The 21,895-nt window shown below is 46.5% G+C and overlaps 1 protein-coding gene across 1 annotated transcript in view; it reads right to left on the bottom strand.

Annotated features, from left to right (window-relative positions):
- Positions 1-675: 675 nt before the first annotated feature.
- Positions 676-21,895, bottom strand: part of FBXL16 (F-box and leucine rich repeat protein 16) — an 81,604-nt gene continuing 60,384 nt past the window's right edge. Inside the window, exons 3-5 of the mRNA XM_034783713.1 lie at positions 4,444-4,528; positions 3,722-3,785; positions 676-1,167 (exon numbers count right to left, since the gene is read on the bottom strand). Of these exons, the coding sequence (XP_034639604.1) occupies positions 1,019-1,167; positions 3,722-3,785; positions 4,444-4,528 (298 nt within the window). The 3' untranslated portion in view covers positions 676-1,018. The remainder of the gene's footprint in view (positions 1,168-3,721; positions 3,786-4,443; positions 4,529-21,895) is intronic.

Raw genomic sequence — 21,895 nt, 5'->3', positions numbered from 1 at the left:
TTGGGGTTATTGGGTTTTCAGAGGATTGGGTGGGGAAGTGGGTTTGTTTGCGTCTCAGGAAATTTGCTCATGGATCCGTGCTTTCAATGAAAACAAGACGATCACGGTCAACATATCAGCTCCATCTTCTGGAGCAGAAGGCACCCGGCCTGCCAAAAGCCTCAGAACAGGCCCCGTGCTTCTCTTTCACAGCGTTGGTCAGTTTATTTTTTAAAATGTCTCCAGCGTGGCAGACCCTGCAGTGTCCCGCTGAAGTAATTAAGAGACAGAGCAAACACACGGCATCAGGAATTTCATCCTTTCTCCTTCGAGTCTCTCTGTCCCTCAGGATTCTCCTCTTCTCTTCTTAGCTTTCTGGCTCAGCTCCTGCCAACATATGCCATGATGGAAACACTGGTTTCAACCATCCAGAATGGGGAGAGGCTCCAATTAGGCCCCTCCCCCAGACTCACCACCAAGCCCCACAGAAGTGTGGGGGTCTCAGAAGGAACTTCTAACTGCTGTGACATGAGACATTGGGCAGAAACCACATGGGATCCAGCACTGAGGGGGGACACCACGCAGGACATAAAACCGTGCCAACCTGCCCCAACTCTCTAATCGTGGTAATTCATTCGCTTTGTTTTGTTTGCTCATTTTTTGTTGGTATTTTGTTTAGCTGTGATTTTTAAATAATTTTTTTTTTCAGGACAGACCATTACAAAGAAGATGAGTGATGATGGAGGCATGGAAAATTTACAAACTTTGCAGAGAGATTCTTGCAGGAGATTGCGTCTTATGGAACAGATGGATGCCCATCTCTATGGAGACAGCATATATCCCTCTCTCTAGGTGTCCTCATCCAATGCGTTGATGTGATTAACTAACTCTTGATTGCTGTACACATGGTGGGTGATTTAAATCAACAGCGTCGTTAGCATCTCTCCCAAAACATAAAATTAAAACAAAATGATAACTCTGGTTGGTTGATCAGTGTTGGGTTGGGATTGAAGGAGACAGCTCCAAAGGTTGGGGCTGCTTATTCGATCACCATGCAGTGCGGCAGGTGCTGGGAGAAATACTTGAACAGCTCAGGGGTGGCACCAGGACAGTTGGTCAGCTCCAGCTCCTCCAGGTCTTGAAGTTGGACAAGGCCTGAGAGCCCAGTGGTGGTCAGCAGCGGGCAGCCTGAAACCAGAAGGTGGAAATGCCCAGTGAGCAAGAAGCTATGATGTACTACCATCTGGGGTAGACATGGAAGAGCTTAGCCATCCCTCTGCTTTGTGGGGTGGGGGTTGGATTGCTATCAGTCAAGCCCATCTCTAAATACCAGCTGCAAAAGGGAGAGCAATGCCATCAGGCTCCATCACCTGTCCCTTGCATGTCGGCCCTGTTAGGATCATTTGGGTGTATCCCACTAAATTAATTTTCTGCCATCACAGGGGCTTCGGGCAATGGTGAACCTCAGTCCTTCCTATTCTCTGACTTGGCACACAATAGTTCAGGCTCCTGAGGGCTCCAATGATTTGATCTAATGCTGGTTGCTGAGATTGGTGTGCAGGTGCTGGAGGGTGTTGGTGGACTGTGACAAGATGATCTGGTGGTCCCTTCTGGCCTTAAACTCTAGGGGTACGACTACACTGCAAAAACCCCCCACGGCAATGAGTCCAATGAGTCCTGTGAGCCCAAGTCAGCTGACCCAGGTTCTGAGACTTGCTGCTGCAGGGTTTTTTTTTTTTTTTTAAATACAGTGTAGACATACCGCAAGACAGCAGAGATGTCTGTGGGGGGGAGACCGCCTGAGTCTCTGGGGCTGGGGAGGACTGCTGTAGCATGCTCTCCCATCTGCAGGTAGCAGGACCAACCCACCCAATTAGACCTTCTCAGCAGCATTGCATCCATCCACTACAGGACATAAGGCCTGGATCTGATCTCCTTTATGCTGGCATAACTCTGTGGACATTAATGGAGTCACTCCTGATTTACGCCACTGTAAGTAGCGCAGAGACCATTTGTCCCCAAGCCTTATTCAGAAAGCCAGTAAACTTAAAGTGACTAACAGGAAACCTTTTGTGCTATTTTCTTATTCAGTCATCAGGTTTTGAGTGATGCTCAAAAGTGCTGCTGCTGTTTTGATTCAGAGGGAAACATGTTTTTCTCTTCGCACAAACCAGCAGAGCAAGGAGTCAGGTGAGCCATGGAGTATGAATAGCTCTGTTGAGAGCATAACAATGGTTCCATGATCATACCTCGCAAATGCCTTTTTGACAAAGGCCAAATATACCATTATCTCACAACTAAACAGCTGATCTGATCTCAATCGTTATTGTAAGTAATTTATGTCAGAAAAGCTGACTCATGAACATGAGATACAAGCAATTATTGTTATGCCAAAGAAACTGACCTGAGGTTGTTCCTAGCACTATTATCTTTAACTTATGCTGTCCTCCGCATCTGGGTCCTGGGCAGGTTGAGTAGTAGCTCTGTTAGCACAGCAGAGCAAATGAGGACATAAATCCAGTGAATGGTCTTGAGTGGCATAAACCATGAACAGATGGGAGGGCAGATCACTGCAGGGTGGTGGTGACACAAAATGTCACATTGATGTGACACTCACTGGGGCGGGGGGGGAGAAGATTGCATGAGGCTGCATTAGTGGGTTAGTACCAGGGGGATGGACTAGATGACCTCTTGGGGGCCCTGCTAGCCCTACTTTTCTAGGATTCTCCATTGACTTGTGGCCTGTGAGAATTTTTAGAATCTATGGGGTCTGCTTTGACATGCTCATGCTCCTGATTGACACCAGTGTCAGAGTGAGGAGAATGAAGCTCAAGTTTCTCCATCAGGCTTTCCTTGGGAATGAAGGAAAGGTCATGTGATGGAGCAGGGCAAACACAATTAATTGACATTGGCACATCCATTCCAGTCAAACACTTTCACGCAACTCAGAACTCCTTTGAAGAAACAGGACTCCGATTCAAACTGCTTGGAAAGGTGGTGGTAAAAGTCATGCCTTGAAGCCTGAGGTGGGTAGCAAGAAATGAAACCCTCTGGCTCAGTCTCTGCCCTGTATGGAGCTGTCATGAATTGTAGTGACTGGGAACTCTGCAGACCCTAGGATGGAATTTGGCCCTGAAGGTCTGATTTTCAGAAGTGTTGAGCACTTCTTCATTTCAGTCTGACTTTTCAGAAGCTCAGCACTTCTGACAACCAGGCCCCATGAGTTCAGAAAGAATTTGGGAGTGCTGCTGTCCGGAGTGGGAGATGGGCTCTAGCTGGAGTACCCCAGGGAAAGACCAAACAGGCACTAGATAAAGTGAGTTGGGTGATAGCAATTGACACAGCCAGTGTGTGACAGCATGGAATGTCCGGGTGAAGGAAATCCTCCAGCTGTCTGGACTGGTTCCTTCACTGTCTCTCTTCCTCAACAGAGAAAGGAGGAGGACGGGTCTTCTCCTTGCCCCTCTGTTTTTTACAGGGGCTGACCTGCCTCCTGCATTTGCCTCTCACTGGCCAATTTTACCCTCCACAAAGGGTAATTCCAGGCTGGAGGATCATCCTGTCAGCCCACCATTGTGCTATGGCCCAGCAACAGTCTCCCATAACATTCTAGTGGTGGTTCACGAGACTGTGACACGGCCAGGATTATCCCTTATGTCGTGGCCCTGTCCCCAAACTGAGGCTTCCCCTTCTCCAGAAACCAGTCTATCATCTCAAGAATAAACCAGTGTTTGGATCTCACCAGCAAGAGACAACAGGCGCAAACTTCTCATGCCCAGGAGATGCTTCAGGCCAAAGTCTTGCACCTAAAACAACAGAAGAGGGAGGAGGGGATCCTGGACTGTCAATACAGAACTAAAAGAATGAACTCTACTTTGCTTTTCACTAGCAGCTTCAACTGGAAGATCTCTAAAAACACACCAATACATTCAGCCTCACCTCTCCACTGGGATGTAGCTATCATTCCCCTTTGACTGAAGGGGAAAATTAGGCAGAAAGGTTGTATGTCTTGACCAAAGTCAGAGTGGAGACAGACCCCATATCCCCTGACTCCCAATTCACTGCTTTAATCAATAGACACCAATGCTCGCTACTTGCTAACTTACTGAGCATCTACCTGCAATGAGCCATTTTGCTCTGCATCAAATGCCATATATTCTACAGGCTCCACATGCATCCCCTGGAGATGTTTTGGGTAACTTTATCCATACTTAATAATAGTGCCCCAGGCAAGTTGCTACTATCATCACAATCATGTTACTTATCACTGACATGGCATTTTTCAATCCATTGATCTCAAAGCACAGTAGCTGAGGCAGCCATTGCAGAGAGAAATCAGAGGGGAAGATTTAATAGAGGAACCTTGTTCCAGTGTGTTAGTCGCTCCCTACTGGGGAGATGCGTTGAAGGAGAGCTAACCCTAGCAAGTGGCGTGGCTTGCATTGTCCTTTTCTGTTCACCTACCTGGCAGCACCAGCGGAGGTACAGGCTCCTAAGGGATGACATGGTGGATAAGTAACTGAGTCCAGTGTCTGTAATCCGCACACACCTGCGGACAGAAGCACAGTGTGTCAAGAAAAATGCCAGTAGGGAAGGAAGGCGGAATCCTAACATCTGCCCCAAACAATTCATACCTCCTGAACTGGCTCCTCTGTGTTACTAAGCAAGTGGGGCAGACAAATGGAACAGACACTCGCCACTAGCTTTCAAATATGCAGGCATCTGGTGGAGAACAGAAGTCCTCCCTGTGTTCTGATGCCTAGCTAACAGCAAGGCCTTCAGCCTCAGATATCCTCAATGTCTTGTGCTTCTTCCTCTTCCTTCACCTTCTGCACCTCCTACCCTCTGGTTCAAAGAATTAGAGGATTGGGAGAACTGGGGGGCTTAATGAGCCTTTTGCCTCTAAGATCACATCATCTACAATACAGATCGTAGATGACTGTTTGGTGGCCCTGGGTAAAGCGAATCTCACACAGAGGTGTCCACATCATAAAAGCTACCACTGCAATTGTAGGCTTCTTTGGCTGTTTCATAAGAGAAGCTCAGATGGGCTGGGCATAGAGCCTGAACTTCAAGCCCATGTCTAAGAGGTGATGTTCCCCTGGGTTAGCTGGACCAGTGATCTGATGGATCACTCCAATCCTTGACTCTGGGAGCCAGCCTTATCCTGCTGTGCTGTGAGAACCCCCACTCCTGGGCTGTTCATGCATAGCCTCTAGCATGTAAGCTGCTCCCAGCTATGTGAGTGAGCACTTTTGGCCAGCCACTGCTTGGATTGTGCAACTGAATGACATTAGCCCATATCTTCGGTCCCAGACACAACCCTAAGAACCTCAGTCTTGCAGTGTCCAGTTATGCCCGCTGGATGCTGCAAGCTTATATGAGTTCATCGATTTAACAAATTGATATGTACCAGGCTTGTTATCCCAAGGGGAGTCTCTGACACACTTCAAGCCAAACACACTGCTTCAGGTAGAATAAACAAATAGATTTATTAGCTACAAAAGATTAGATTTTAAGTGATTATAAATCAAACACAACAAGTCAGATTTGGTCAAATGAAATAAAAGCAAACACATTCTAAGCTGATCTTAACACTTTCAGTGCCCTTACAAACTTAGATGCTTCTCACCACAGGCTGGCTGGCTGCTATTCAGTCAGGCTCTCCCCTTTGATCAGCGCTTCAGTCGCTTGGTGGTGGTGTCTGTAGATGGAGGTGGAAGAGAGAGCATGGCAAACATCTCTCTCTTTTATCATGTTCTTTCTTCCCTCTTGTCTTTGCCCCCCCCCCCCACCTCCAGACTCAGGTGAGCATTACCTCATCGTAGTCCCAAACTAACCAAAGGAAGGGGGTTTGACTCACTTGAGAGTCCAACAGATCCTTTGTTGCAGCCTAGGCCAGTGTCCTTTGTTCCTGTGAGGCTGGTCTGGGTTTGTCCCATACATGCCCTGATGAGGTATGAACTGCCCTTCTGCTCCTGGAGAGTTTTGCCTGGGCTTGTTTTAAGCCATGAGGACACATTTTCAGCCTCATAACTATATACACATTAAATTACAACTGTTATGCTCTTCTTGATACAGGAAAGAAGGAATCATCCCCTACAGTAAAGGAGGATTAGCCTCGTACCCCTAAGGCTGGGAGGTCTGCTGCCACCACTGCGAATAGGAAACGTAGGGTAGTGGTGGTCAGAGACTCTCTGCTGAGGGGGACGGAGGCGCCCATCTGTCGCCCTGACATTTCATCTCGGGAGGTATGCTGCTTGCCGGGAGCCCGTATCCGAGACGTTACGGAGGCATTGTCGAGGATTATCCAGCCCTCTGACTGCTACCCCATGCTACTCATCCATGTGGGCACAAATGATACTGTGCGGTGTGACACTGAGCGGATCAAGAGTGACTACAGGGCTCTGGGAGTACGGGTGAAGGAGTTTGGAGTGCAGGTGGTATTCTCTTCGATTCTTCCTGTCAAAGGTAGGGGCCCGGGCAGAGACAGATGCATCATGGAGGTGAATGCCTGGCTGTGAAGATGGTGTCGCCAGGAGGGCTTTGGCTTCCTAGACCACAGGATGCTATTCGAGGAAGGACTGCTAGGCAGAGATGGCGTTCACCTTTCGAGGAGGGGAAAGACCTTATTTGGACACAGACTGGCTAACCTAGTGAGGAGGGCTTTAAACTAGGTTCAACGGGGACAGGTGAGCAAAGCCCACAGGTAAGTGGGGAACATGGAGACCTGGGAGATGGGTCGGAAACAAGAGGGAGTGTGGGCTATATTAGCAGAGAGAAAGGAGGGTCAGGACAAAACTGGGAGGAAAGATCAAACCAGTATCTTAGATGCCTATATACAAATGTGAGAAGTATGGGGAATAAGCAGGAAGAACTGGAAGTGCTAATAAATAAATACAACTATGACATTGTTGGCATCACTGAAACTTGGTGGGATAATACACATGATCGGAATGTTGGTGTGGATGGGTACAGCTTGCTCGGGAAGGATAGACAGGGGAAAAAGGGAGGAGGTGTTGCCTTATATATTAAAAATGTACACACTTGGACTGAGGTAGAGATGGACATAGGAGACGGAAGTGTTGAGAGTCTCTGGGTTAGGCTAAAAGGGGTAAAAAACAAGGGAGATGTCATGCTAAGAGTCTACTACAGGCCACCTAACCAGGTGGAAGAGGTGGATGAGGGTTTTTTTAAGCAACTAACAAAATCATCCAAAGCCCAAGATTTGGTGGTGATGAGGGATATATGTTGGGAAAATAACACAGCGGAGCACAGACTATCCAACAAATTCTTGGACTGCATTGCAGACAACTTTTTATTTCAGAAAGTTGAAAAAGCTACTAGGGAGGAAGCTGTTCTAGACTTGATTATAACAAATAGGGAGGAACTCGTTGAGAATTTGAAAGTAGAAGGCAGCCTGGGTGAAAGTGATCATGAAATCATAGAGTTTGCAATTCTAAGGAAGGGTAGAAGAGAGAACAGCAAAATAGAGACAATGTATTTCAGGAAGGCAGATTTTGGTAAGCTCAGAGAGCTGATAGGTAAGGTCCCATGGGAATCAAGACTGAGGGGAAAAACAACTGAGGAGAGTTGGCAGTTTTTCAAAGAGACACTATTAAGGGCCCAAAAGCAAGCTATTCCGCTGGTTAGGAAAGATGGAAAATGTGGCAAAAGACCACTTTGGCTTAACCACGAGATCTTGCATGTTCTAAAAAATAAAAAGGAGTCATATAAAAAATGGAAACTAGGACAGATTACAAAGGATGAATATAGGCAAACAACACAGGAATGCAGGGGCAAGATTAGAAAGGCAAAGGCACACAATGAGCTCAAACTAGCTACAGGAATAAAGGGAAACAAGAAGACTTTTTATCAATACATTAGAAGCAAGAGGAAGACCAAAGACAGGGTAGGCCCACTGCTTAGTGAAGAGGGAGAAACAGTATCAGGAAACTTGGAAATGGCAGAGATGCTTAATAACTTCTTTGTTTCGGTCTTCACCGAGAAGTCTGAAGGAATGCCTAACATAGTGAATGCTAATGGGAAGGGGATAGGTTTAGCAGATATAATAAAAAAAGAACAAGTTAAAAATCACTTAGAAAAGTTAGGTGCCTGCAAGTCACCAGGGCCTGATGAAATGCATCCTAGAATACTCAAGGAGCTAATAGAGGAGATATCTGAGCCTCTAGCTATTATCTTTGGAAAATCATGGGAGACGGGAGAGATTCCAGAAGACTGGAAGAGGGCAAATATAGTGCCCATCTATAAAAAGGGAAATAAAAACAACCCAGGAAACTACAGACCAGTTAGTTTAACTTCTGTGCCAGGGAAGATAATGGAGCAAGTAATTAAGGAAATCATCTGCAAACACTTGGAAGGTGGTAAGGTGATAGGGAACAGCCAGCATGGATTTGTGAAGAACAAATCATGTCAAACCAATCTGATAGCTTTCTTTGATAGGATAACGAGCCTTGTGGATAAGGGTAAAGCGGTGGATGTGGTATACCTAGACTTTAGTAAGGCATTTGATACGGTCTCGCATGATATTCTTATCGATAAACTAGGCAAATACAATTTAGATGGGGCTACTATAAGGTGGGTGCATAACCGTACTCAGAGAGTTGTTATTAATGGTTCCCAATCCTGCTGGAAAGGCATAACGAGTGGGGTACCGCAGGGGTCTGTTTTGGGACCGGCTCTGTTCAATATCTTCATCAACGACTTAGATATTGGCATAGAAAGTACGCTTATTAAGTTTGCGGATGATACCAAACTGGGAGGGATTGCAACTGCTTTGGAGGACAGGGTCATAATTCAAAATGATCTGGACAAATTGGAGAAATGGTCTGAGTTAAACAGGATGAAGTTTAACAAAGACAAATGCAAAGTGCTCCACTTAGGAAGAAAAAATCAGTTTCACACATACAGAATGGGAAGAGACTGTCTAGGAAGGAGTACGGCAGAAAGGGATCTAGGGGTTATAGTGGACCACAAGCTAAATATGAGTCAACAGTGTGATGCTGTTGCAAAAAAAGCAAACATGATTCTGGGATGTATTAACAGGTGTGTTGTGAGCAAGACACGAGAAGTCATTCTTCCGCTCTACTCTGCTCTGGTTAGGCCTCAGCTGGAGTATTGTGTCCAGTTCTGGGCACCTCATTTTAAAAAAGATGTGGAGAAATTGGAAAGGGTCCAGAGAAGAGCAACAATAATGATTAAAGGTCTTGAGAACATGACCTATGAAGGAAGGCTGAAAGAATTGGGTTTGTTTAGTTTGGAAAAGAGAAGACTGAGAGGGGACATGATAGCAGTTTTCAGGTATTTAAAAGGGTGTCATAAGGAGGAGGGAGAAAACTTGTTCACCTTAGCCTCTAAGGATAGAACAAGAAGCAATGGGTTTAAACTGCAGCAAGGGAGGTCTAGGTTGGACATTAGGAAAAAGTTCCTAACTGTCAGGGTGGTTAAACACTGGAATAAATTGCCTAGGGAGGTTGTGGAATCTCCATCTCTGGAGATATTTAAGAGTAGGTTAGATAAATGTCTATCAGGGATGGTCTAGACAGTATTTGGTCCTGCCATGTGGGCAGGGGACTGGACTCGATGACCTCTCGAGGTCCCTTCCAGTCCTAGAATCTATGAATCTATGAATCAATATACTGATGAGAACCTTGTTGTCTGAGGTGGAGTGGAATCAGGTTATAGCCAAGGCTAGGGAAGAGGCACAGAAAAGGCATAATGAGGACAGAAAAGGCAAGCCCCTGCCTGAGTTTGCTGTTCCCATAGCGGACCCCTGGTGGAATCCAAATGAGGAGAGGGATTTGAGAATGCTTAACTCCTATAAGGAACTGCTTATGTTTGGCCTCCGGCATTCAGCTGTCAGACATAACAATTGGGCAAAGCCTTATCAGTTAATCCAGGAATCAAAAGAGAGTCCAGTGGCTTTCCTGCAGCGTATTTGGGATACCATCAGGCAAACTACTAATGCAGACCCAGATGATCAGGCAACTGAGGCAATTATAAAGGGTATCTTTACCAGCCGTGCGGCCCCTGATATTAAAAGGAAACTGCAGAAAAAGGAGGATTTAATGGGAATGTCTGTGGCTCAGATCTTGGAGACTGCAAATAGGGCTTATATCCTTAGAGAGGGAGAAGGAAAAAGAACAGAACGAGTTAACTGGAAAATATAGCTAGCAAGCTCAGTCATGCTGGCCCAATCCAAGGACATTGTTCACAGCTAAGACTTGGCTGACAACCAAGGAAGGGGGGCCTGAATGTGCCCAAGCAACTATGAGATCTGCAAAATATTGCCAGGCATAATGAGGACAACAGAAGGGTTAAAAAGCAGCTTTGCTGGACAGTATTGGCCCAGGGATTTAAAAATTCCCCCACTCTGTTCGGCCAGGCTTTGGCCAGAGACTTGGAGGAGTGGGACAATGAGGACAAAGCCCTGCTCATGCAATATGTAGATGATTTGCTAATTGCTGCTGTGGGTCTAATCCCTTGTCTCAAAGCTACTGTGAGTCTCCTGAACTTTGTTGGACTCCGAGGATACAGGGTAGCTCGAAGCAAAGCTCAAATTGCACTCTCTGAAGTACAGTATCTGGGATTTCACATCAGGCAGGGAGAGAGATGGCTCTCAAATGACAGAAAGGAGGCTATCTGCCAAGTTCCTATCCCTAGCAACCGTAAACGGCTCAGAGCATTTTTGGGCATGGCAGGTTTTTGCAGAATAATGGATCCCAGAGTATGGACTGTGGGCTAAACCTCTGTATGAATGTGTTAAGGGAACGGATCATGACCCCTTTCACTGGTCCCCAGAAGCAGACAGGGCATTTAAAATCTTGAAAAGGAAGTTGATGGATGCCCCAGCCCTAGGTCTGCCAGATCTTTCTAAGCCGTTCCAACTGTATGTGCATGAAAGGAAAGGGATAGCCCTGGGAGTGCTTACTCAGTTATTAGGTGCCTGGAAACGTCCTGTGGCATATTTTTCTAAACAACTGGATCAAGTTGCAAAGGGGTGGCCAGCATGCTTGAGGGCGGTCGCAGCCACTACCCTAGTGCTTGGGGAAGCTGAAAAACTGACACTGGGAGGAACTGTGCAAGTGTATATTCCCCATATGGTCCAAGCCCTGCTGGATACTAAGGGTGGTCTCTGGCTCACACAGGCTCGGGTTGCTCGGTACCAGGCAAAACTGTTAGAGAATCCTGAAGTGCATCAAACCACACACGCAGGCAGAGAAGCTCTTACCCAGCTTATGAATACATATTTTCTAACCTCTGGACTTAAACCCCTAGCATCACAGGTACAGGCTGAATGTTTAATCTGCCAAAAGAACAACCCTCGACCAGGAGTAGCAGTGTTGCCAGCCACTCTGGAACCTACCCCAGGCCCAGGATTGGTGTGGCAAATAGACTTTACTGAGTTTCCCAGGACCCAAGGGTACAGGTACCTCCTCGTCTTGGTGGATGGCCTGAAGCCTTCCCATGTCGTAACAACACTGCCAAAATGGTGGCTCTTAAGTTTGTCAAGGAGATCATTCCTTGCTTCGGACTCCCCCAGTGGATGGAATCTGATAACGGAACACACTTCACATCACAAGTTGTTCAAAAGATATCAAGTGCTTTGCAAATCCCCTGGAAGTTCCACACACCATGGCAACCACAAGCCAGTGGAGTAGTGGAACGCACAAATCAGATGCTCAAGTGACACCTCTCAAAGGTCTGTCAGGAGGCGTCTCTTAAGTGGCCTGATGCTTTGCCCCTTGTTTTACTTCGCATTCGTGCTCTCCCCAAGGGCAGGTTAGGGCTTAGTCCCATTGAGATTATGTTTGGAAGGGCATGGCCTCTGAATGATACACCGGTTCTGACAGGAGAGTGGGAAATGGGGTGTGTTTTTTTGTCTCAGTACATGTGCTCTTTGTCTGCTGTTCTTTCTTCTCTTCACAGATACACCAAAGATTCACAGCCTCTTCTGCTGGATGCCCCTGTCCACGCCCTTCAACCTGGTGATTCCGTTCTCGTTCGGACCTGGAAGGACGAACCTCTCCAAGAGAAGTGGAAGGGACCCCACACCGTCCTGCTAGTTTCCCACATGGCAGCAAAGGTTGAAGGACACAAGAACTGGATTCATCACTCTCGACTGAAAGCAGTACCCACTCCTGAACAGTGGACTGTCCAGCCTGCAGAGAAGACTGCCAGCGACGATTTGGGACTTAAGCTGTTATTCAAAAGACAGTAAGGTCACTGGGAATGCCTGGTGATCTCTCTGAACAGCCACAGCACACTCCCCACGAGAACCCTGAGCATTGGTTCTATCTATTCACAGTAGGCCGACCTAGCCTATGGTCCTGGTCCTTTTATTTTTTGATTTGTTTGGTGTCAATAATTCTTATCTTCTGGGCATTTGGGTTGTTGTAATTACAATATGGGTTTAGGTTTAGGGTCTCTCACAACATTCCTTTTTGTCACAGGAGCAATCCTTCTGTTACCTACTGTTTCACCCACATCGCATGCAGGATGGGGAGCCATCCCTGCAGATATGGCTACCAATACCTATGAGGCCCTGAAAATTGCCTTTGCCCATGAGTTTAATCTCTCCCACTGTTGGATATGTGCCCAAACTCCCCACCATTTGGCTGGATTGCCCTGGACAGTAGTTCCCCAAAATTGGTCGGACTATTGTCAAAGGTGGATGGTTACCAGCAGTAGCACCTCTGACAATTTAAGTTTGTGATCTAACTGTACTGTGGATGCTCCTTATGGCCTACACAATGGCTCTTGGAATTCCCACTATAGTAGCACTCTTAAGCCCCAACCTATTCGTTTATGCTTTCCACCCACTGGTTTCATTTGTTATCAGCAAGCCAGTACAAGTAATCATGCCTGGTTTGCAGGCATTAGTACATGTAGATTTTATATTGGCCCTGGTATAAGTCTCACTGTTCCTTTACTAAATGCCACCAGTTGGCAAACCGGCGCTGCATTCTTTGCCCTTTCCTCACAAGCCACCCTACGGGACCTACAAGGTAACAATGGAAAGGCTAGTTATGGTGAAGCATTCTGGATTTGTGGTAATAGTGCCTATAAATGGCTTCCTCATGGTTGGCACGGTAGCTGTTACAAAGGCTATCTCGCTCCTCCCCTCCGTGTTCTCACCCAGGCTCCCTCAGGTCGCCCTAGGTACTATTGGTCCTTGAGAGCTACCATTGAGCCCATCGGAGAAGGAGACAGGTTTGGGATGATATTTCTCCCTACTTATTGGGTGGGACGGCTAACCCAACTCTACAGGAGACTTTCTAAATTTCTCACTCAGTTTGCCAATGATACCCTGGCCATAGAGAAAAGCATTAGTTCTGAGCTGTACCAGCTTCAACTGCTGGCTTTGTGTTAGCCTCATGGGGCGGGGTCTGTGCTCTGATTGGAGAAGAATGTTGTACCTATGTCCCAGAGTTTTCACAGGATATTAACAAGCATATCTTGTCAGCCGAACAGGCCTTGAACCAGTGGAAGGCCCAGGAAGGGGAACCCACTATTTTTGATTCCCTTTGGGGTTGGTTACCTAGTCTAGGAGGACTAGGGGGAGGCATTGTTTGCATCTTGCTCACAGGTGTTGTGATACATTTTGTCCTTTTCCTTTTGTTCACTTGCTGTAAAGTGCTCATACGTAAGATTTGTACCTCCCATTTCCCAGAAGTTCCTTTATACTCTCTCATTGATGATCCCAATTGCATGGAGCTTAATCGCATTTTGTCTTTAGAGTATGAGAAAACTCTGCCAAAGGTTTGTTGAGTGTTCTCAAAGGAGGGATTGTTGGTGGCACTAGGCATAGCTACCAGGTAACTCGGGGGGGGCGATGGAAGGCCATAAGTGCCGATGAAACTCCCTTGCTCTGGGTCTAAGTGAGCCACAGTAACTCCATCTTGTGAACTTTCACCTACTTCCATGCTAACTGCTTACATGCTGTAGCAGAAAATGTGATGGTCAGCTTTTCTAGCAGACAGCTGCAGTTTCGCTCATACTAGCAAATGTAGTGATAAGACGGCGGAGAAAGAAGGGGGGAAGACTGCGTGCGCACAGGCCTTACAAGGCCAAAGATAAGCAGGTGAATGGGAAACTTTTCTAACAAGCCACAATGTGTACCTGCTGTAACTGCTCGGGACGGGAGGGGAGAGGGAAGAGTAACAGAACAAAGCTTACACACAAACAGCTTGGAATATAAAAGGGGAAACTTGCTTGTATGTGCTGTGCTTGATTTGAGACATGCCTGTCTCCCTGCACCATTTTCTCAAATAAACTTTGTTTGCTTCTCCACCCCTGGTGTGTCTATTGGTGCGGCGCACACCGGGCAACAAACCTGTTGCCCCCTCGGGGCCCATCTGGGCCGGCAACAATAGGATTTTAAAAATTGTAAATTTTATGATTTCAGCTATTTAAATCTGAAATTTCATGGTGTTGTAATTGTAGGGATCCTGACCCAAAAAGGAATGGTGTGTGTATGTGTGTGTGTGTGTGAATGTCGCAAGGCTATTGTAGTGGGATAGTGGTACTGCTATCCTTACTTCTGTGCTGCTGCTGGCGGTGCTGCCTTCAGAGCTGGGTAGCTGGAGAGTGGTGGCTGCTGGCAGATGCCTAGCTCTGAAGGCAGAGCAGTACAGAAGTAAGAATGGCATGGTATGGTATTGCCACCCTTGTGTGCTGCTGATGGGGCACTGCCTTCAGAGCTGGGCATCTGGCCAATAGCTGCCGCTCTCCAGCAGCCCAGCTCTGAAGGCAAGCACAGAAGTAAGGGGGGCAATACCACAATCCCCCTGAAATAACCTTGTGATTCCCCCGGCAACTTACTTTTGGGTCAGGACCCACAATTTGAGAAACACTGGTCTCCCCCCATGAAATCTGTATAGTATAGGGTAAAGGCACACCAGATTTCACGGGGGGAGACCAGCTTTCACAGTCTGTGATGCATTTTTCACAGTCATGAATTTCATAGGGTCCTACTCATGGTGCTCTGGGTGGGAAAGGAGCACAGTAGCATTTCTGACCAAAGCTGTATGATGTTCTGTACCTCGGGGGAACATCCAGCACCCCCATGTTCATCCTTATAATATGATTGTGTGGTATCTAATTCAAAGTTTGTCATGTCGGGTGTCTTCAGAAGGCTCATGACGTACTGAGCATTGTTATTATAGTAATGTTATAGGTTATAATTTCATGTAAATAGTTATGAGGCTGAAAAATGTGTCCTCACAGCTTAAAGCAAGCCAGGTAAAAACTCTCCAGGAGCAGTTCACACTTCATCAGGGCATGTATGGGACAAACCCAGCCCAGCCTCACAGAACAAAGGACACTGGCCTAGGCAACAAAAAAGGATCTGTTGGACTCTTGAGTGAGTCACCCCCCCTTCCTTTGTGAGGTTGGGACTACGATGAGGTAATGCTCACCTGACTCTGAAGGAGTACGGGGAGCAAAGCCAAGAGGGAAGAAAGGACATGATAAAAGGGAGAGATGTTTGCCATGCTCTCTTCCACCTCCATCTACAGGTACCACACCAAGCGACTGAAGCGCTGATCAAAGGGGAGAACCTGGCTGAAGAGCAACCAGCCAGCCTGTAGTGAGAAGCGTCTAAGTTTGTAAGGGCACTGAAAGTGTTAAGATCAGCTTAGAATGCATTTTGCTTTTATTTCATTAGACCAAATTCAACTTACAAACACTTAATCTAAGTATAACAAGTCAGTCGTTGTAGTTAATAAATCTGTTTGTTTGTTCTACCTGAAGCAGTGTGTTTGGTTTGAAGCATGTCAGACTCCCCTTGGGATAACAAGCCTGGTACATATTAATTTGTCAAATTGATGACCTCATAAGCTTGCATTGCGAAGCGGGCATAACTGGACACTGCAAGACAGAGGTTCCTAGGGTTAAAAGCAACAAAGAGTCCTGTGGCATCTTATAGACTAACAGATGTATTGGAGCATAAGCTTTCGTGAGTGAATACCCACTTCATCAGACGCATGTAATGGAAATTTCCAGAGGCAGGTATAAATATGCAGGCAAGAATCAGTCTAGAGATAACGAGGTTAGTTCAATCAGAGAGCGGGAGGCCCTCTTCTAGCAGTTGAGGTGTGAACACCAAGGGAGGAGAAACTGCTTTTGTAATTGGCTAGCCATTCACAGTCTGTTTAATCCTGAGCTGATGGTATCAAATTTGCAAATGAACTGAAGCTCAGCAGTTTCTCTTTGAAGTCTGGTCCTGAAGTATTTTTGCTGTAGGATGGCTACCTTTAAATCTATTGTGTGGCCAGGGAGGTTGAAGTGTTCTCCTACAGGTTATTGTAAATTGCCATTCCTAATATCTGACTTGTGTCCAGATATCCTTTTACTTAGGGACTGTCCAGTTTGGCCAATGTACATAGCAGAGGGGCATTGCTGGCACATGGTGTATATTACATTGGTGGACGTGCAGGTGAATGAACCGGTGATGCTGTAGCTGATCTGGTTAAGTCCTGTGATGGTGTTGCTGGTGTAGATATGTGGGCAGAGTTGGCACTGAGGTTTGTTGCTTGGTTTGGTTCCTGATTTAGAGTTACTATGGTGCGGTGTGTGGTTGCTGGTGAGAATATGCTTAAGGTTGGCGGGTTGTCTGTGGGCAAGGACTGGCCTGCCTCCCAAGGTCTGTGAAAGAGAGGGATCATTGTCCAGGATGGGGTGTAGATCTCTGATGATGCGTTGGAGAGGTTTAAGCTGAAGACTGTAGGCGATGGCCAGTGGAGTTCTGTTGGTTTATTTCTTGGGCTTGTCTTGCACCAGGAGGCTTCTAGGTACACGTCTGGCTCTGTTGATTGGTTTCCTTATTTCCTCATGCAGGTATCGTAGTTTTGAGAATGCTTGGTGAAGAACTTGTAGGTGTTGGTCTCTGTCTGAGGGGTTGGAGCAAATGCGGTTGTACCTCAGCACTTGGCTGTAGATGATAGATTGTGTGGTGTGTCTGGGATGTAAACTGGAGGCATGAAGGTAGGCATAGCGGTCAGTGGGTTTTCAGTATAGGGTGGTGTTAACGTGACCATCACTTATTTGTACTGTGGTGTCTAGGAAGTGGACTTCCCATGTAGATTGGTCCAGGCTGAGGTTAATGGTGGGGTGGAAGCTGTTGAAATTCTGGTGGAATTCTTGTGGGGCCATCCGGGTGCCCATAGCAGTGCCACTGGTCTGGAGGTATATATTGTTACCAATTTTGAAATAATTTGGTGTGACAATAAAGTCACAGAGCTCAGCAACCAGTTATGCTGTGTCATCATCAGGGATACTGTTCCTGACAGCTTGTATTCCATCTGTGTGTGGGATGTTTGTGTAGAGAGCCTCCACATCCATGGTGGCTAGGATGGTATTTTCTGGAAGATCACCAATGCATTGTAGTTTTCTCAGGAAATCAGTGGTGTCACGGAGATAGCTGGGAGTGCTGGTGGCGTAGGGTCTGAGTAGAGAGTCCACATAACCGGATAGTCCTTCAGTGAGTGTGCCAATTCCAGAGATGATGGAGTGTCCAGGATTTCCAGGTTTGTGGATCTTGGGTAGTAGATAGAATAACACTGGTCGGGGCACTAAGGGTATGTTGATTTGTTCCTGTGTTAGTGTAGGGAATATCCTCAGTAGATAGTGCAGTTTCTTAGTGGGATCTGAGGAAAGTGGCCTATAGAATTTGGTATTGGAGAGTTGTCAGGCAGCCTCCTTTTGGTAGTCAGACCTGTTCAACAGCACCTCCTTTATCAGCCTCTTTGATTATAATGTCAGGGTTGTTTCTGAGGCTGTGGATGGCATTGCGTTCTGCACAACTTAGGTTATGAGGCAAGAGGTATTGTTTTTCCACAATTTCTGCCTGTGCACGCCGGCGGAAGCATTCTATGTATAGGTCCAGACTGTCATTTCGACCCTCAGGAGGAGTCCACGTGGAGTTCTTTTTCTTGTGTTGTTGGTGGGAGGGTATCTGTGTATCAGTGCACTGTTCAGTGTTATCTTGAAAGTATTCTTTGAGTCAGAGATGGCGAAAGTAGGCTTCCAGATCACCGCAGAACTGTATCATGTTTGTGGGGGTGGTGGGGCAAAAAGAGTCCCTGAGATAGGACAGACTCTTCTGCCAGGTTGAGTGTGTAGCTGGATAAATTGACGATATTGCTGGGTGAGTTAGGGGTACCACTGTTGTGGCCCCATGTGACAGGTAGGGTTTTAGACAGCTTACGGTCCTTTTTCCTTTGTAGAGAGGTGAAGTGTGTAATGTAGATCTCCTGTCTTATTTTAAGAAAGTCCATTTGTGTGGAAGGTTGGTTATTTATGAAAGTCTCCAGGTTGGAGAGCTCTTTTTTGATGTTTTCCTGTTTGCTGTATAGGATGCTGATCAGGTGGTTCCTCAGTTTCTTTGCTAGTGTATGACATAATCTCTCACTGTGGTCTGTGCAGTATGTAGATAGCAATGGATTTCCTAGGGTTGTGTCTGGGACCAGAGATATTGGCTAGTGTCATTCGATTGCACAATCCAAGGAGCAGCTTACATGCCACAGGCTGTGCGTGAACAGCCCAGGAGTAGGGGTTCTCACAGCAGAGCAGGGTAAGGCTGGCTCCCAGAGTCAAGGATTGGAGTAACCTAGCAGATCTCTGGTCCAGACAACACCAGAGGGGAACGTCACAGTGGCACAGCGAGCAGGGTGTATGTGCAGCTTGTTACTCCAAGTGGAGTTCACACTTTAAGCACTGATATTTGTGATTTTAAGTGAGTCTGAAGTGCAGTGTCTAAGAACAGTTAGGAGGAGGTCACAGTTTTGTTATTTTCTTTGTTTATTTCGGGAAAGGGAAGTAAGAACAGGAAAGCAGGAAAATGAGTGAAAGCAGTGAAGTGATTGCAAAGTTGGAGCTTTTTAGGCTGTAGGTTGTAGAAAAGGAGAGGGCGCACCAGAGATTATTGCAAGGGAAAGAACTGGAGATAAAAGAAAAAGAGTCAGCCAGAGTGGAGGGTGCACACAGAAGAAAGAGAGAGAGAGAAGAAAGAGTAAGAGTGAAAACACCAGCTGGACCTGTTAGAGAAGCAGAACCAGAACCTCCCCCCCGACCAACAACTCCTATCACTCCAAAAATCCACAAATGGGAACACTTATGTCCTGCATACAGTGAAGAGGATGATATTACTGAATATCTGACTACCTTCAAAAGACTGTGTGTAATACATGAAATCCCTGATGAGAGTTCCTACCCTAATTGCGAAATTAGCTGGTAAAGCTCGAAATGTATTCAATGGAATGCCTATTGAAGATGCTTTAGACTATTGTAAATTTAAAGATAACTTCACAAAATAGTTTCAGATTACCCCTGAAACGTAGTTAAATTTAGAGAGATCTTAAGAGGGATATTGGTATGAGTAATGGGGAATATGTGAACAAAGTGAAAGATTTGATGGGAAAGTGGGGCAAAGGTGTTACAAGCTTTGAGGGAATATTGGATCTTGTTGCTCAAGAGCATTTCCTAAGCATATGTAAGGCCAAATTAAAACCGTGTCTATGGGATAAAGATGTAAAGTCTGTGGATGAGATGGCTTTTTTAGCTGATGTCTTTGAAGAGACTCAGGGATCTATTGAGGGCAGGCCACAGAAAGAGGGGTTTAAAACTGGTGGGAAGGGAGGATCCCCTTTTGCCCCTGGGAAGAGAGAAGGGGGTTGGGAGCCTAAGCATTCTCTAACCCAAAAACATCCCTCTAACCCTCATCCCAAATCTCCTGTAAAAGCAGAAGAGCCCATAAGGTGCTATCCGTGTAATTCCACTGATCACCTGAGGAATAACTTCCCTGTGCTAGGAGGAAGCAAGTAACCAATAACTCATGTTAGTTCTGCTGTCCTCAACATAGGTTTCAATTGCTTGGGGGGTTTCTATCCCATTGGTTTTGTGAGATTAGTCTCTGCAGAACCAGACAAGGAGCATGTTAAGGTTGTTGAAATTAATGGCAGGAGTACTTTGGGCAGAGGGATACAGGGGCCCAGATCTCTCTGGTTAAGCAGCGTGTGGTCCCAAAGACCAGTATGCTACCTGGCCAAATGGCAGAGATTGTGGGGGTGGGCAAAAGCAGATTCTCATGCCACTAGTTAAAACCCATGTGGTGTGGATGAGAATGAGAGAGTCTCCTTGGTTCTTCTGCAGCAGGGAGAAGACACGTGCTTCCAGGTGGGAGGGTGGTTGAGACCAACTCCTGCACTGCAGCTGGAGGCAACACCACATCAGGAAGGGATGGGGGTGTAATGCCTGCCAGGGAGAGAACTGTCCAGGTTGTTAGCTGCCAGCAGGTCACAGCTGAACCAGAGGCAAAACTGGCTCTAGGGAGCATAGAACAATGTGTCCCAGAGGAGAGCCCAGAGAAGGGGCAGTGGATCTCAGAAACCACTTAGGTGAGTGAGGATTCCTGTGACTCCAACACAGGGAAGCAGGGTGCTTCCAAGTATGCAAGGGGATGAGACTAGCTCCTTTCCAACAGGAGGCAACATGCCCTCTGGTGCAGGTGTTGTCAGTGATTAAGGAAACTGTCTCAGTTGTTAGCTTGCAAAGTTTTGCAGATGAACAAGAGACAGAAAACTTACTAGGGAGCACAGAGAAATGTGTCTTAGGAGGGGGCCCAGAGGGGGAAACTGGGGAAGGAATAGTGGGGTTACAGGAATGTCTCCTCACTAGTCACTTGGCGCAGGATGCCCAGGGCACTAGGAGCTGGATTTTCTGCATATGTACAGTCCTGGGGTTGGGAGATGGCTCCCCAAAGGGCCAGCCAATGTGCAGGATCCCTCTGAACACCTATCTTGCCAGACCCTAAGGCACCAAAATTCCAGAAACATGATTACATTAAGAGCCCAAACAGAGAGGAACACTGGAGGGAAGGAAAAGGCAGTGACTGATTACATAGGAGAGAGTCAAAGGACACCATGAATAATGAACAAACTAACCTCAAACTACACTATCTGAACAGAGGACATGGTGCCAAAGATACTTGTAAACACCCATCTGTGATAAAACTTTTGGTATTAATGTTAAGTTTTGGGATAAGAATTTTGTTACTGATGTTAAACCTTACGTTAATGCTACTTTTCAATTAATACCTGGAAACAGGTTTAAAGCTTATCACAGCAGAGAACCCATAAAAAAACCTGGTTTGCTGTGTGTGAATGGGGAAAGAGGCATACCGCCTCATGGCCTTAATGGCTGGATGCCAAAAGAACTGTAACACAAACTGCCTTTGAGACAGTTGACTGCAAGAGGGTTAATCACTGACTAAGGGGAGGGGGGGAGGTGTGATGTTCTGTACCTCAGGGGGAACACCCAGCACCCCCATGTTCATCCTTATAATATGACTGTGTGGTATCCAATGCAAAGTTTGTCATGTTGGGTGCCTTCGCTCATGATGCACTGAGATATAGTAATGTTATAGGTTGTAATTTCATGTATATATTTGAGGCTGAAAATGTGTCCTCATGGCTTAAAGCAAGCCCAGGCAAAACTCTCTAGAAGCAGAGGGGCAGTTCACACCTCATCATGGCATGTAAGGGACAAACCCAGCCCAGCCTCACAGGAACAAAGGACACTGGCCTAGGCAACAAAAAAGGATCTGTTGGACTCTCAAGTGAGTCACCCCCCTTCCTTTGGTCAGTTTGGGACTATGAGAATGCTCACCTGACTCTGAAGGGGGGGGCAAAGCCAAGAGGGAAGAAAGTACATGATAAAAGGGAGAGACGTTTGTTATGGTCTTCCTCTCTCTTCCACCTCCATCTACAGACACCACACCAAGTGACTGAAGTGCTGATCAAAGGAGAGAGCCTGGCTGAAGAGCAACCAGCCAGCCTGTGGTGAGAAGCATCTAAGGCTTGGTCTACACTACCCGCCCCAATTCGAACTAAGGTAC

This window comes from Trachemys scripta, chromosome 10 (genome assembly GCF_013100865.1).
Source record: "Trachemys scripta elegans isolate TJP31775 chromosome 10, CAS_Tse_1.0, whole genome shotgun sequence".
NCBI lineage: Eukaryota > Metazoa > Chordata > Testudines > Emydidae > Trachemys > Trachemys scripta.
This window is presented reverse-complemented; position numbering and strand designations above follow the sequence as displayed.